The sequence below is a fragment of the Ranitomeya variabilis genome, chromosome 4 (assembly GCF_051348905.1).
Source record: "Ranitomeya variabilis isolate aRanVar5 chromosome 4, aRanVar5.hap1, whole genome shotgun sequence".
NCBI lineage: Eukaryota > Metazoa > Chordata > Amphibia > Anura > Dendrobatidae > Ranitomeya > Ranitomeya variabilis.
The window spans coordinates 613,525,099-613,541,174 of NC_135235.1; the positions used below are offsets into that span (position 1 = coordinate 613,525,099).

The 16,076-nt window shown below is 47.4% G+C and overlaps 1 protein-coding gene across 5 annotated transcripts in view; it reads left to right on the forward strand.

Annotated features, from left to right (window-relative positions):
- Nucleotides 1-16,076, forward strand: part of SDK2 (sidekick cell adhesion molecule 2) — an 826,128-nt gene that overhangs the window by 791,714 nt on the left and 18,338 nt on the right. For all 5 annotated transcript variants that reach the window (XM_077253403.1, XM_077253405.1, XM_077253404.1 and 2 more), the window contains 4 exons: nt 1,170-1,271; nt 2,400-2,515; nt 8,973-9,159; nt 11,788-11,925. In XM_077253403.1, the coding sequence (XP_077109518.1) occupies nt 1,170-1,271; nt 2,400-2,515; nt 8,973-9,159; nt 11,788-11,925 (543 nt within the window). The remainder of the gene's footprint in view (nt 1-1,169; nt 1,272-2,399; nt 2,516-8,972; nt 9,160-11,787; nt 11,926-16,076) is intronic.

The following is a 16,076-nucleotide window of genomic DNA, read 5'->3' on the forward strand; positions in this document are numbered from 1 at the left end:
TTGAGTGGAACTCTCCATATCCTCCTCAAACTTGGAGGTTCTGCTCAATTTCCGCTCCATAAAACTCAGCAAAAAGTCTCCATGTGCATATATGTTTTGTTGTGACCCTTATTTCCCAGATAGACAGGGTAGCAGAATATGGGGAGTATATGAGGTAACACAGCGTTAATAGTCACTGGGGAGTTTTCACATCAATTTATTCTTCTTGGATAAATATCTGTGTATATTAGTATTTTGCATAGCGGTCATTGGATGAAATCATTGTTTGGCTAAAGGGGCTGTCACCGCCATGGAATCCTGTCACTGACCATTAATCACCTGCGGATAGGTGACAACTTACTGGTCGGTGGGTCGGTCCGACCACTGGGCGGATCAGTGAACTTTTATCCCTGATGCCTAGCCATTGTTCCACTCATTCTGTAGTGGCTGCCAAGCGCAGCCTCATAGAGGAATGAATGGAGCAGTGGTCGGGCGTCTGACCTGCTGCTCCATTCTAATGGGTACAAAAATTCCTCATTTTGATGATCAGTGCAGATCCCAGCGATCAGACCTCCCCCGATCAGCAAGTTATCTTCTATCCTGTCGATAGGTGATAACTTCTTTTCACCAGACAACCCCTTTAAGGTAGCCAAAATGTAGTTTTAAAGAAAACATGTCAGCAGGTTGTTTTTGCTATGTAATCTGAGAGCAGCATAATGTAGGGACTGGGAGACCCTGATTCCAGCAAAACTGTTTCAATAAAATTAGTGTTTTATCAGCAGGAGATTATCAGTACAGGACTAGATGTCTTGTGCCTCCTAGTCCAACCCCGCCCCAACCACTGATTGGCTGCTTTCTGTCACTATACAGAGAAAGCTGCCAACCAGTGGTGTGGGCGGGGTTATACACAACTCTTTTGAGCTCTGCTAGATCTACAGCAAAGAAAATGGTGATTCTATCACAACTGCTGCACCCAGTAAACTATGTGATACATCGCTGAAATCAGGGTATCTGTTCGTACATCATGCTGTTCTCAGATTACATAGGAAAAACCTGCTGAAAGATTCCCTTTACGTTTATGCAAAAACGTTAACATCACTGAGTCAAGGACAAGTAAAAAAACATAGTACCCCATACTGATACAGAAGTATGGTATATTGATGGTCACACCATCTTGTCTTCTGCTTTAGATCTGAACAAGCACAAGCGTTATGAGATCAGAGTGAGTGTGTACAACGCTGCCGGCGAAGGACCAGCCAGTGTCCCCCAGGAAGTTTTTGTTGGAGAGGCAGGTAAGTGTCATCTATCATATTGTTATATCTGTACCCAAGGTGTCTCCAAAATGGCCTTAAAGGGAACTTGTCACTTGCCATAAATGTGTATGGTTTTCCTTAGTGTAAATAAAACTGTTCTTCTGAATCCAGCAATGTTTTTATTTTGTTTCTGCTCCTGTTCATTCCTGAGATATGGCTTCCTCTTCCCACAATATAATTCCAGCCTTGTTAGCCAAGTAGGCATAGTTCCCAAGAAGACTCTCATAGGAAAGCACGCCCAGTTTGCTAACAAGACTAGAATTTTTTACAGGAAAGAGAGGGCCATATCTCAAGAATGGAGAGGTGCGGTTACGATACTGTAGCAGGATATCCTGATGCAATGGGCTCCTTTCCTGTCACTCAAGCTATTAGGCACCTAGGCTATCCCTGTTTCCGAGATTACCCCTAATGGTGTAGATGACAGGGTATCGCACCTTGCTATGCTCCTATATGCATGCTGATCTGTATAGGATAACACAAACCTGACAGACAGGTATAAAAGAAAACTACAATCATACAAATACACTCACAAAACAACAGAGTGGAAATCAAGGGAACGGTAGAAGGGACAAACCAAATAGGAAGAGGATTAGGATAAACACACAATACCAAATCCACAAAGATATATCCTGAAAACAACACCAACTGACTGCTACTAATTCAGACCACTCCTTCACCACTAAACTAGGAAGTTGAAACAATCAACCGCAACTCCCTAGTGCAAGTGGTGAGCATATAAACCAGAGGGGAGTGGCCAACACAGAACAGCTGAGACAATTCATGACAGAAAGCTCCAGGAGATAGACAGAACTGATTAACCCTTGCAATAATAGAGCATGGAAGATCTTAAATTGCTAAATGGTAGGTAAAACAAATCTAATAAGTGCAGGGGTTTGTGTAATCAGACGTCGCAATCTTCTGGGCCCTCTCTGCCGCGGTAACCAAGTGACAGGCACATGAACAAAAGAAATACAAAGTTGGATTCAGGAAAACAGCAGCAATTACATCAGGTGAAAAATATAACATTTATGACAAGTGACAGGTCCTCTTTATGGCCGTCAATGTTCCGCCAACGCTTCTCACTTTCCATAATTCCTTTTTCCACAGTGCCCACAGCTTCACCGCAGAACGTCGCCATACAAAGTGCCACCGCTGTGCAGCTTGATGTGATGTGGGACCCGCCTCCACTGGAGTCTCAAAATGGCGACATACAGGGATACAAGGTATGATGTGTTTTACTCCGAGTAACTATATGGTCCAGTATTGTGGGAAGTTTGTGTGGTTTCATTTGATTGAACCTCCCCAGTCAAGATTTGTGGATATATGTGCTGTTCGAATGCCATGATTCATGATTAATATCTAGGTTGAGGCATGGGATCTCCTTGTTAGGTGGTCAGTGTGGATCTTACATTATTATGGAGGCACTACAGCACGTAACAAGCCGGCGTGGCTATGTATTGACTGCTGACTACTATGATAGCCCTTGGGACATGTGCCTCATTGGTACATGAAGCCCAGTTCCTGACAGTCAGCAATGTTACAGCCACTCAGCCCCGAATCCAGAACACTGGTTCTCTGCCCTCAGCTCTTTTCTCATTTACTAGATTTACACAAAACAGATCCCTAAAAAGTGATGATTGTGCCGTCTCTTCGTCTATTGATTTCCCATTCATAAAGTGCTGAAGTGTTCTCCGGAGAATTTTGCGTTACGGAAATAGTTGACTCTCACTTTTATGGTTTCTCTTCACTTTAAATTAAAGATAACGAGGATTAAATGGATAATGGCCACATTACAGAATATTAGTAGTCCAATAACGGTGTGTGTAATCAGTATGTGCAGATGGATAAATATCAGCGTTTACTATGGCGCCCGCTGCAGGCATTCGTCACTTCATTAGGACAGACGCATTCATGCATGAATTTAATAAATAGTTTTGTAATTATTGCAAATCTTGCAACATTGTCAGCACCGTCCTCATATATGTGATCAGCCGTGGACTTCTTGCCACTGTGCCACTCTTCAGAAGTTCATGGCATAGGCACAGCTCCTGCCTCTGTCATGAGGGGCACCAGCACAGCTGGGCACCTAAAAACATCCAATTGCCCCCTTAATGGGTCTTTGTTCTGCATCCCCCTACTCGACGGGTCTGTGTTCTGCATCCCCCTACTCATCGGGCCTGTGTTCTGCATCTAATCTAAACCTTGTTGGATCTGTGTTTTGTACGTTCACCCCTTCAGGTCTGTGTTCTGCACCCCAGCCTCATTGGATCTATGTTCTGCACCCACACCTTGTTGGATCTGTGTTCTCCATCTAGAACTCGTCTGGTCTGTGTTCTAGATCTAGGTTTTCTCGGGTCACTATTCTACGCTGCAGTCTCGTTGGATCTATGTTCTGCATCTAGGCCTTGTCGGGCCTGTGTTTTGCACCCTCACCTCGTCGGGTCTGTGTCCTGCACCCACACCTTGTTGGATCTGTGTTCTCCATCTAGAACTCGTCTGGTCTGTGTTCTAGATCTAGGTTTTGTCGGGTCACTATTCTACGCTGCAGTCTCATTGGATCTATGTTCTGCATCTAGGCCTTGTCGGGCCTGTGTTTTGCACCCTCACCTCGTCGGGTCTGTGTCCTGCACCCACACCTTGTTGGATCTGTGTTCTCCATCTAGAACTCGTCTGGTCTGTGTTCTAGATCTAGGTTTTGTCGGGTCACTATTCTACGCTGCAGTCTCGTTGGATCTATGTTCTGCATCTAGGCCTTGTCGGGTCTGTTTTGCAACCTCATCTTGTTGGGTCCGTGTCCTGCACCCCTGCCTCATTGGATCTGTGTTCTGCATCTAGGTCTCGCCGAGTAAGTATTTAGCACCCCTGCCTTGTTGGATCTGTGTTCTGCATCTAGGACTTGTCGGGTGAGTCTGTGTTCTGCAGCCCTGCCTCATTGGATGTGTTTTGCATCCCTACCTTGTTGGGTCTGTGTTCTCCATCTAGGCCTCAGGTCTTGGGTCTGTGTTCTGCTGAAATGCAGGTGTCTGAATGCAACGCACAGAGGCACAAGGCGGAAACAGTCAGGGATGATTATAGCTCTATTTATATACAGTGATTTAAAGTAACTAACAATTAGTGTTACTAACCAGGCAGATCAACATTCAACAAAGATAACAATAAACTTGGAAAAGCAAAGGAAGTCTTTAACGTTATTGTTCTTTTCACAAAGGTGGTGCTCCCAATTGTTGGAGTCACCATGTAAGTTCTCTCTCTGCAGCTCTGGCCCTAGAGATGGTCACTTGATTTTCCTGCTAGGCTGAAAGTCTTTCTCTGACGTAGTCCATCAAAGCCTATTGAACTTCCCACGCACCAACCGTACCCCTCCCAACCTGTGATCCTAATGCCGCCTGTTGCTGTCTCCTCATAGATCTTCTCGGCTTGACAGTCGGTGGAAGTCTCTTAGAATTGGAGTGGAGTGGACTAGGCCTCGTCTTTTAACAGGAGAAGTCGGGTCTCTTGAGCTTTACTGGCATGGAGAACGGATCCTGGTCATGACTAGCGCAGATGAAACTCGGAGTCCTCCTGAGCGGGATACGGATCTTGTTAAGTGATGGCTGACACCTTGGTGGCGTTGCCTTCCCGCTGAGGCCTGTAATGCTGGCCTCAGCGACATCCCTGGAGCTTGTCTGCTCTACTCACTTCTCTGCCGCCAAATCTGCCTGTGGTTTGGCGCAGGGCTTCTATATGAAGGAAGTCCATCCTGTGTGTCACCTGATCAGGTTCAGCAGGCAAAGTTTCTCCCCCCTGCAAATCTTCCAGCACAATTTGGTTCCACATGATTTCATCTTACCAGCAGATGGCGATCTTTCCTCATTAATGGCACATCCTGCAAGGGCACTTCAGGGATATCATGGCTTCTTATTACACTACACCCCTGCCTCGTTGGGTCTGTGTTCTGCATCTAGGTCTCGTCGGGTCACAATTCTGCACCCCTGCCTTGTTGGATCTGTGTTCTGCATCTAGGCCTTGTCGGGTGGGTCTGTGTTCTGCACCCCTGCCTCGTTGGATCTGTGTTTTGCACCCCTACCTTGTTGGGTCTGTGTTCTCCATCTAGGCCTCGAGTCTTGGGTCTGTGTTCTGTACCCCAATCTCTTTGGGTCTTTGTTCTGGATCTAGGTCTTGTCGGGTCACTATTCTGCACCCCTGCCTTGTTGAATCTGTCTTCTGCATATAGGCCTTGTTTGGTAGGTCTGTGTTCTGCACCCCCGCCTCATTGGATCCATGTTCTGCACTCCCATCTCATTGGGTATGTGTTCTGCACCGTCTCCTCATTGGGTCTGTGTTCTGCACCCCCGTCTCTTCGGGTCTTTGTTCTGCATCTAGGTATTGTCGGGTCAATATTCTGCACCCCTGCCTTGTTGGATCTGCGTTCTGCATCTAGGCCTTGTCGGGTGGGTCTGTGTTCTGCTCCCCCGTATTGTTGGGTATGTGTTCTGCACCGTCGCCCTGTTGGGTCTGAGTTCTGCACCCCTGCCTCGTTGGGTCTGTGTTCTGCGCCCCGTCTCATCGGGTCTTTGTTCTGCATCTAGGTATTATCGGGTCACTATAAGGTACCCCTGCGTTGTTGGATCTGTGTTCTGCATCTAATCCTTGTCGAGTGGGTCTGTGTTCTGCACTCCTGCCTCGTTGGGTCTGTGTTCTGCATCTAGGTCTCGTCAAGTCACTATACTGCACCCCTGCCTCTTCGGATCTTTGTTCTGCATCTAGGTATTGTCAGGTCACTGTTCTGCACAACTGCTTGGTTGGATCTGTGTTCTGCATCTAGGCCTTGATGGGTGGGTCTGTGCCTCATTGGGTATGTGTTCTGCTCCGTCTCTTCGTTGGGTCTGTGTTCTGCACCCCCGTCTCTTCGGGTCTTTGTTCTGGCTCTAGGTCTTGTCGGGTCACTATTCTGCACCCCTGCCTTGCTGGATCTGTCTTCTGCATATAGGCCTTGTTTGGTAGGTCTGTGATATGCACCCCCGCCTCATTGGATCCATGTTCTGCACCCCGCCTCATTGGGTATGTGTTCTGCACCGTCTCCTCATTGGGTCTGTGTTCTGCACCCCTGTCTCTTCGGGTCTTTGTTCCATATCTAGGTATTGTCAGGTCAATATTCTGCACCCCTGCCTTGTTGGATCTGTGTTCTGCATCTAAGCCTTGTCGGGTGGGTCTGTGTTCTGCACCTCCACCTTGTTGGGTCTGAGTTCTGCACCCCTGCCTCGTTGGGTCTGTGTTCTGCACCCCCATCTCGTCGGGTCTTTGTTCTGCATTTATGTATTGTCGGGTCACTATAAGGCACCCATGCCTCGCTGGGTCTGTGTTCTGCATCTAGGTCTCGACGGGTCACTATACTGCACCCCTGCCTCGTCGGATCTTTGTTCTGCATCTAGGTATCGTAAGATCGCTATTCTGCACCCCTGCCTCATTCAGTATGTGTTCTGCACCGTCTCCTCGCTGGATCTGTGTTCTGCACCCCCGTCTTTTCGGGTCTTTGATCTGCATCTAGGTATTGTCGGGTCACTATAAGGCACCCCTGCCTTGTTGGATCTGTGTTCTGCATCTAATCCGTGTCGAGTGGGTCTGTGTTCTGCACTCCTGCCCCATTGGGTCTGTGCTCTGCACCGCCGTCTCATTGGGTCTGTGTTCTGCATCCCTGCCTCGTTGGGTCTGTGTTCTGCACCCCCGCCTCATTGGGTCTGTGTTCTGCACCCTTGCCTCGTTGGGTCTGTGTTCTGCACCCCCGCCTCATTGGGTCTGTGTTCTGCACCCCCGCCTCGTTGGGTCTGTGTTCTGCACCCCTGCCTCATTGGGTCTGTGTTCTGCACCCCTGCCTCGTTGGGTCTGTGTTCTGCACCCCCGCCTCATTAGGACTGAATTCTGCACCCCTGCCTTGTTGGGTCTGTGTTCTGCACCCCCACCTCGTTGGGTATGTGTTCTGCACTGTCGCCTTATTGGGTCTGAGTTATGCACCCCTGCCTCGTTCTGTCTGTGTTCTGCACCCCCGTCTCGTTGGGTCTTTGTTCTGCATCTACATCTTGTCGGGTCACTATACTTCACCCCTGCCTTGTTGGATCTGTGTTCTGCATCTAAGCCTTGTCGGGTGGGTCTGTGTTCTGCACCTCCACCTTGTTGGGTCTGAGTTCTGCACCCCTGCCTCGTTGGGTCTGTGTTCTGCACCCCCATCTCGTCGGGTCTTTGTTCTGCATTTATGTATTGTCGGGTCACTATAAGGCACCCATGCCTCGCTGGGTCTGTGTTCTGCATCTAGGTCTCGACGGGTCACTATACTGCACCCCTGCCTCGTCGGATCTTTGTTCTGCATCTAGGTATCGTAAGATCGCTATTCTGCACCCCTGCCTCATTCAGTATGTGTTCTGCACCGTCTCCTCGCTGGATCTGTGTTCTGCACCCCCGTCTTTTCGGGTCTTTGATCTGCATCTAGGTATTGTCGGGTCACTATAAGGCACCCCTGCCTTGTTGGATCTGTGTTCTGCATCTAATCCGTGTCGAGTGGGTCTGTGTTCTGCACTCCTGCCCCATTGGGTCTGTGCTCTGCACCGCCGTCTCATTGGGTCTGTGTTCTGCATCCCTGCCTCGTTGGGTCTGTGTTCTGCACCCCCGCCTCATTGGGTCTGTGTTCTGCACCCTTGCCTCGTTGGGTCTGTGTTCTACACCCCCGCCTCATTGGGTCTGTGTTCTGCACCCCCGCCTCGTTGGGTCTGTGTTCTGCACCCCTGCCTCATTGGGTCTGTGTTCTGCATCCCTGCCTCGTTGGGTCTGTGTTCTGCACCCCCGCCTCGTTGGGTCTGTGTTCTGCACCCCTGCCTCATTGGGTCTGTGTTCTGCACCCCTGCCTCGTTGGGTCTGTGTTCTGCACCCCCACCTCATTAGGACTGAATTCTGCACCCCTGCCTTGTTGGGTCTGTGTTCTGCACCCCCACCTCGTTGGGTATGTGTTCTGCACTGTTGCCTTATTGGGTCTGAGTTATGCACCCCTGCCTCGTTCTGTCTGTGTTCTGCACCCCCGTCTCGTTGGGTCTTTGTTCTGCATCTACATCTTGTCGGGTCACTATACTTCACCCCTGCCTTGTTGGATCTGTCTTCTGCATATAGGCCTTGTTGGGTAAGTCTGTGTTCTGCACCCCCGCCTCATTAGATCCATGTTCTGCACCCCTGCATTGTTGGGTCTGTGTTCCGCACCCCCGCATTGTTGGATCCGTTGTTCTGCATCTAGGCTTTTTGGGCCTGTGCTCTGCCTGAATTTTTTATTTAGTTAATCAAATCTCAGGAAAAGTTCAGCGTAATGCAAACACTGAGCAGTAGGGGGAGCTCTACCACAGATCTTGAGACATCCATACTCCAGCACACTCTTGCACATTGTATTGCAACATGTGGAACTATGACTCCCAGCATTAATCTAGGTTGTAATGACAACAAACAATATACAATCAGTGATTGCATGCCAGGAACGGTGGATGTGAAGTGTGCAGACCCCTGATGTAGGGCTGTAATGAAGGACACATTGGTCGTCAATTTCTCAGACCTAAATGAAGCTGGATCAACCAAAATATAAAAAGTAATCACAGATAAAGTAGACTTTATTGCATTAACCCTAATTTATTGTACTTTTTGTACTTTACCCTTTTCCTTTCTGCACAGATTTTTTACTGGGAGGCGACCCGACTAAATGAGACTGAGAAAGTAAGAACCCTGTTCCTGCCGGAGAGTGGAGTGAAGATCAAGAACCTGACCGGTTATACCACCTACCTCATCAGTGTGGCGGCCTTTAATACGGCCGGAGATGGTCCCCGGAGTCAACCCATCCGCGGGCAGACACAGCAAGCAGGTGAGGGGCCGCAGCAGTGACGACAGAGCGGGGTATTTATACTGACATCAATATAGTAGGATCCTCTAGAAATGCCGGTCATACACAGCACGACAACATCAAGTGACGGAAATTGGTTTTCCATAACTTTTGCAATTTTTCTTGATTTTCTGTCCACTAGAGGTCGCTCTTCCTTCAGAAATGCATATTAGATCCAAGATAAATTATCCAGAAATTTACTGCAAAACTCCTAACTTTGAAGGAATGAAAGACAGACGGCAGTGCAGAGCTAAGGCACAGCCCTGAACAGTCCTTTATATGTGCCCACACAGAAATACTGCCGCTACTGTCACTCCATAGTGCTACCACACGGATGGATACCCTTTTTCTTTCCCCAACGCAGTATGTTACCCACACAATGCCTGCCATACAGTTTTATGCCCCCACACACATTGATCGAACAGTGGTCTGGCAGATCCATGTGTAAATATAAGAGTGCGAATTAAACGGCAGGACCTGGTACATCAGCTACGTCAGTAAACTGTGGCCGCCAGACGGGAGCCATGATGTCCTCCTCTTCTTTCGAATGTCTGGCCTGCTGTGCACGCTGTAATGATGACGTTGCACCAGGCCGGCTGACCAAACGAAGAGGTAGGAGGCGATTCTTAGGGTTTTCGCCCGACGAACAGACATTACTAACCTGACTCTTGCAAATTGATTCACACCATCGCTAACAAATATGGATTAACTGGAAATTCCCTGCATGTAAAATGTATTTACTATGCACCCAATAGTCCAAAACCTCTAATAAACCGGCACAAAACTGTAAAATAATCTGATATGTCACCAATCCATTTTATTGTTCCTGGATTTGTCTCACACCATCAATCTGAATTTCCCTTGAATAATTTATCATATTATCTACCTCTGGCTGAAGAGGACCAAGAGTTACATAATCACAGCCAAGTCTGTATGTGTTTGCACACCTCTCCGAAAAGTCTAATGCCCCCGAAGCGAAATCCACCGTTCTCTTCCCTGCTACGATGTCAAGTGACATTAGCCTGCATCCGACAAACCGCGCTCCACTAACACCCAGCCGAGAATTCGTCTCTGAGGTTTATCAGCTCCGACACCACCTCATTTATCGCAGTTACTAGTTTTCATCCTGACAGGAGCACAAAACAAGCCCGGGCTGCCACCATAATTGTCATCAACGTGTCACAAATATTCAGGCACTATGGGAACAGCATCACGGAGCCTGCTGATAGAAAGTGGTGGTCTCGGCAGGGACACGGTCACGCCAGTCTCCATGTGAGATCCCAGCTTTTAGATTTCCATCGCACATGCAATTATAAAATGTATGTGTGGAAATTTGCCTCCTGACCCCGGGAGGTGCGATGCAGTTTTGTACGGAGTTGTTTTAACACATAAATCTCTGTGGATAATCCAGTCTGGCGACATTTTTGTGTTGTTATATAATTTCCGCAGAGGTGATGGTGACCTGACAAGGTGGAATTCAGTGAAAGTGCAGGCGTAATATGGACATGGTCGTGCAGTGGTCGTCACAGACCAGATCATGTCAAGTAACCATGTACTTTGCTCCAAACTTCTGGTACCACGTGCACACCACAGTATGACCCCCAACTTGCTGAGAAGTCAGGGATATTAAACTGTCCGGTTAGGAAACAAAGATTGGGAACCAGCGTCACCTGTTGTGGTGCAAATGAAAGTGACAACAGAAGCACTGGAGAGGAACAAGAAGACACCCAAAAAGGGAATGGAGGTCCCAGACAATTCTTCTCTCCTTATCCTTCCTGACTTATTCTTCTCTAGTTTTTTGTTTTGCTAATATCCTTGTCAACACTGATATGATAAAGTTCCTTCAGGATTGCACATCCATACGTACCACGACAAGAAGGTTTGCTTTGTCTGCCGACCACAGTCTCAAGAGCTTAGAGCAAATACCGGGACACACAAGGAGACCCGAACATAGACGGGCAACAAACCAGTATTAGTAGATATCTGCTCCTTTGTGCGAGGAGTAACAGGAGGAGCCCTGCCAGACCACTACAGAATGGCCACCAGTGGTTACTGATGTGCATTATTCTGACCCAGCTGTGAAAAAAAAGGCCAGTGTCCTGTAGTCAGACCTGTGCTCACAGCCCAACAAAATGCAGGTCAGTTGGCAAGAACACCAGAACTGACAGGTCTACATATGGAGCCTTGTTCCCTCCACAGAGTCTGCAGATGGCATGGTGAACATTATGCAACATCATCCAGTATGACCGGTTTGTCGGTGATTGTTTGCGGCAGCATATCCTAGGAGGTTGCACAAATCTCCATGTGATTATCAATGCCACCCGGAGTGGTGTTAGGTACCGGGAAGTATGGTAATCCTCAAACCTGTCATCACACCTTGCGCAGGTGCTGTAGGCCATGGGTTCCTCTTGGTGCACGACAACACCCAGCGATGGGCATAAAGTATACCAGGGTGCCATTGCTGGAGCTCATTCACCCATCACACCGTTGCCTCCTACTCCCAAGCCCAGGGCTCAGGTTAACACGAGCATGCTGCCATTTCTCTTATAACATGCTGATGCATTCCTTACAAATAAGTTTGTGGTCATCTTACATTGGCTTTCATTACAGCCCCCAGTGCCCCTGCCACGCTTAGATTTAGCGAACTGACCACCACATCTGTAAATGTATCGTGGGATGCGCCAAATTACCCAAATGGAATTCTGGAAGGATACAGACTGGTATACGAGCCATGCACACCGATAGACGGTAAGTGTAATTCTGTTCAACTTGCCTAACGGTGTATAACAGAAAAAAAAATGGTTCAAAAATGTTTTTTCTTAAACACTTGTCCTCAGGTTGTGTATGGTATTACAACTCACTTTAATAGAGCTGGGTTGCCATACCAGAGGGATACGAATTGATTTGCATGACCCTGACCATCGATCAAGACAGTAATCTCTGTCCATTGGTTGGGAACCGTGAAAATGTTTGATTAGCCTTGTTTGATTAGCAGGCTTGGTGGAAAGCCATGTGGAGTGACGCACATAAGACTAAGGCTATGGTCGCATGTTGCAGATTTGCTTGTGTAAAATTCTGCGCAGTTTCTCATGGCAGAAAACGCAGTTGAAAATCCACACTGTTTATATGCGGATTTGATGTGTTTTTTTGTCTTTTTCATGCGGATTTTCATGCGGATTTTCTTGCATTTTTTAAATCCATAGAGCTAAATAAAGATATATTATTATTAAAAAAAAAGAATTGTGATGTCATTCCCTTGTTCAACGTCTTCAACCCTCATTAATATTAAATAAACACACACCAACCTATGTAGGAGCATTGACATAATTATATTATAGATGCGCCAATTCTGGCACTTAGCCTTGCTCTTCCCACTTGCCCTGTAGCGGTGGCAAGTGGGGCTCATATTTGTGGGGTTCATGTCACCTTTGTTAGGTGACATCAAGCCCACGGCTTAGTAATGAAGAAGCATCTATAAGACACCTATCTAATACTAATCCTATAGTTACATGGTAAATAAAGACACAGCCAGAATAAAGTTCTTTATTTGAAATAATCACACAGACTCCTTTATTGAATCTTAATTTGCCATACTTACTGAACGCCTAATCCCCGACGCCCTCGTCTCCTGCAACAAAAATAAAATAATAAACCAACATATAATACTCCCTGTCCGACGTAGTCCAATACCGAGTGTCCCACGACAATCTCATGTGTAGAACAGTTTCATTGGGAGATGTGACCGCTCTACCCGGCGGGAGGTAATCACTCCTTGACAGGAGGTAATCACTCCCGCAATGTATCACTGAGAGTTATGCAATATGCATAAGAGAGCATGTAAATGGTTAACAAACAAACAGACGAGCTAACAACAGGGTAGGAGGCAAGGGAGGGGAGGAGGGAAGCCCGAGGAGGGGGGTATATTGTGTCCAGTTATCGTTAATGATTCAATCAGAAACAAGGGGATCAGGGTTGGTTAGATGAAATACAGGTGTGGCAAATGGGGTGTGGTTGGCGTACTCCGCCCAGGGAAGCCATATTCTCTCAAATTTACCAACTTTATCTGTAAGTATGGCACATAATTTTTCATTGATCATATACCAAGAAAGGCGTGTTTTAACACCAGATAAATCTAAATTTGTTTTTTTCCATGCCAAAGCTATGGTTTGTTTGGCTGCCAGGAATATGAATGCAATGAGGGTTTGAGTGTGTTTAGGGATGTTGGGGATGCGTTTGTTGAGTAAGGCCTCCCAAGGGTTTTTTTTAAGATTTATATTTGTTATAGAGGAAACCAAATGGTAGATTCTGATCCAAAATCTACGTACGGTCGGGCATAGCCACCATGTATGGAACATATCTCCTGTGGAGTTGCACCCTCTAAAGCAATTTGGAGAGTAGTTGGCGACTGACTTAGCCACTCTGGTTAGGGTCAGGTACCATCGGGTTAATACCTTATAGTTAGTTTCCAGCATAAGGGTATTTAATATTCCTCCAGTAGAGGAGGACCAAATTTGGTTTATTATTTTTGATTGCTTGCAGGAGATGCGGGCGTTGGGGATTAGGTGTTTGGTGAGTATGTACAGTATATTGTATGTACCGTATTTTCCGGCGTATAAGACGACTTTTTAACCCCTAAAAATTGTCCCAAAAGTCGGGGGTCGTCTTATACGCCAGGTACGGCATGTGCAGGGAGCGATCCTGGGTGTTCCCAGGGTCTGAAGGAGAGGAAACTCTCCTTCAGGCCCTGGGATCCATATTCATGTAAAAAATAAAGAATAAAAATAAAAAATATGGATATACTCACCCCTCCGAGAAGCCTGGCTGTCACCGCTGCAAGCGTCTGCCTCCTGTTGTGAACTCTATTTCTGGGCTCCCTCTTGTGGTCACAAGTGGTACTGTGTGAGTGCTGTCTTTCTGCAGGTTTGTGACTGGCATCAGCTGTCTCGTTATCTGTGGGCTGGTTTTCTATTTAAGCTCACTTGGACTCTCAGTCTATGCCTGCTGTCAATGTATTCAGTGCTATTCTGATTCCTTCTGACTACCTTGCTCCCAGTCTCTTCAAGAGAAGCTAAGTTTCCGTTTTGTTCATTTTTGATCATCAGTGTTCTATTTGTTTCTTGTCCAGCTTGCTAATATGTGATTTCCCAGCTTGCTGGTAGCTCTAGGGGGCTGAGTTTCTCCCCCCACACCGTTAGTTGGTGTGGGGGTTCTTGAATTCTCAGCGTGGATATTTTGGTAGGGTTTTTTGCTGACCGCACAGTTCGCTATCTGTCTTCTGCTATCTAGTATTAGCGGGCCTCATTTGCTGAATCTGTTTTAATTCCTACGTGTGTCTTTTCTCCTTACCTCACCGTTATTATTTGTTGGGGGCTTCCTATATCTTTGGGGTTATTTCTCTTGAGGCAAGTGAGGTCTTGCTTTCTCTTTAGGGGTAGTCAGTTTCTCAGGCTGCGTCGAGACGTCCAGGATTTTAGGCACGTTCACCGGCTACCTTTAGTGTGTTTGGATAGGATCAGGTTTTGCGGTCAGTCCAGTTACCATCTCCCTAGAGCTCGTGTCTATGTTTAGTTACTTAGCTAGTATTTCCTGTGATCCCCAGCCACTGGGATCATAACAGCCTCCGTTCCTAAGAATTACAGAGCGTGAAGGACCTTCGATGATGTCACGGTCAGGTGACCGGTCACATGAGCGGTCACGGACCAATCACAGGACTGCGACGTCATCGAGGGTCCTTCATGCTCTGCAATTCTTAGGAACGGAGGCAGACGCTTGCAGCAGTGACAGCCAGGCTTCTCGGAGGGGTGAGTATATACATATTTTTTATTTTTATTCTTTATTTTTAACATGAATATGGATCCCAGGGCCTGAAGGAGAGTATCCTCTCCTTCAGACCCTGGTAACCACACGCCGTATAAGATGACTGGGTGTATAAGATGACCCCCGTCTTATACAGCGGGCATATCCCAAATTCCATATTTTATATGGAAAAGTTGGGGGTCGTCTTATACGCCCAGTCGTCTTATACACCAGAAAATACGGTAATTATGTCATTTTTTTTTTTTTTTTTATAATTGAACACAGGCGCCGGATGATGAGACTACAGACATAGCCGGATGGGAGTAGCAGTCCCATCAGACAACGCCCGGGTACACACACACACACACAGACACCTGCAGACAGACACACACACAGACACCCGCAGACAGACACACACACAGACACCCGCAGACAGACACACACACAGACACCTGCAGACAGACACACACACAGACACTCGCAGACAGACACACACACAGACACCTGCAGACAGACACACACAGACACCTGCAGACAGACACACACACAGACACCTGCAGACAGACAGACAGACACCTGCAGACAGACACACACACAGATACCCGCAGACAGACACACACACAGACACCTGCAGACAGACACACACAGACACCTGCAGACAGACACACACACAGACACCCGCAGACAGACACACACAGACACCTGCAGACAGACACACACACAGACACCCGCAGACAGACACACACACAGACAGACACCCACAGACCGACACCCGCAGGCAGACACACACACAGACACCTGCAGGCAGACACACACACAGACACCCGCAGACAGACACACACACACACAGACACCCACAGACCGACACACCCGCAGACAGACACACACACCTGCAGACAGATGCAGACAGAAACACAGAGACAGACATGCTCAAATTCTCTGCTCATGCATATTCTCCGCCCACACACCCTTCCTCCTTCTGACATAATTTCCTTTCAACAGCGTTTTTGGCACGCAAATCCGCAGCAGATCCGCAAACCTTTTTACACCTGCAGTTTGGCTGCGGATTTGACTGACTCAATGTAAGTCAATGGGTACAGAAA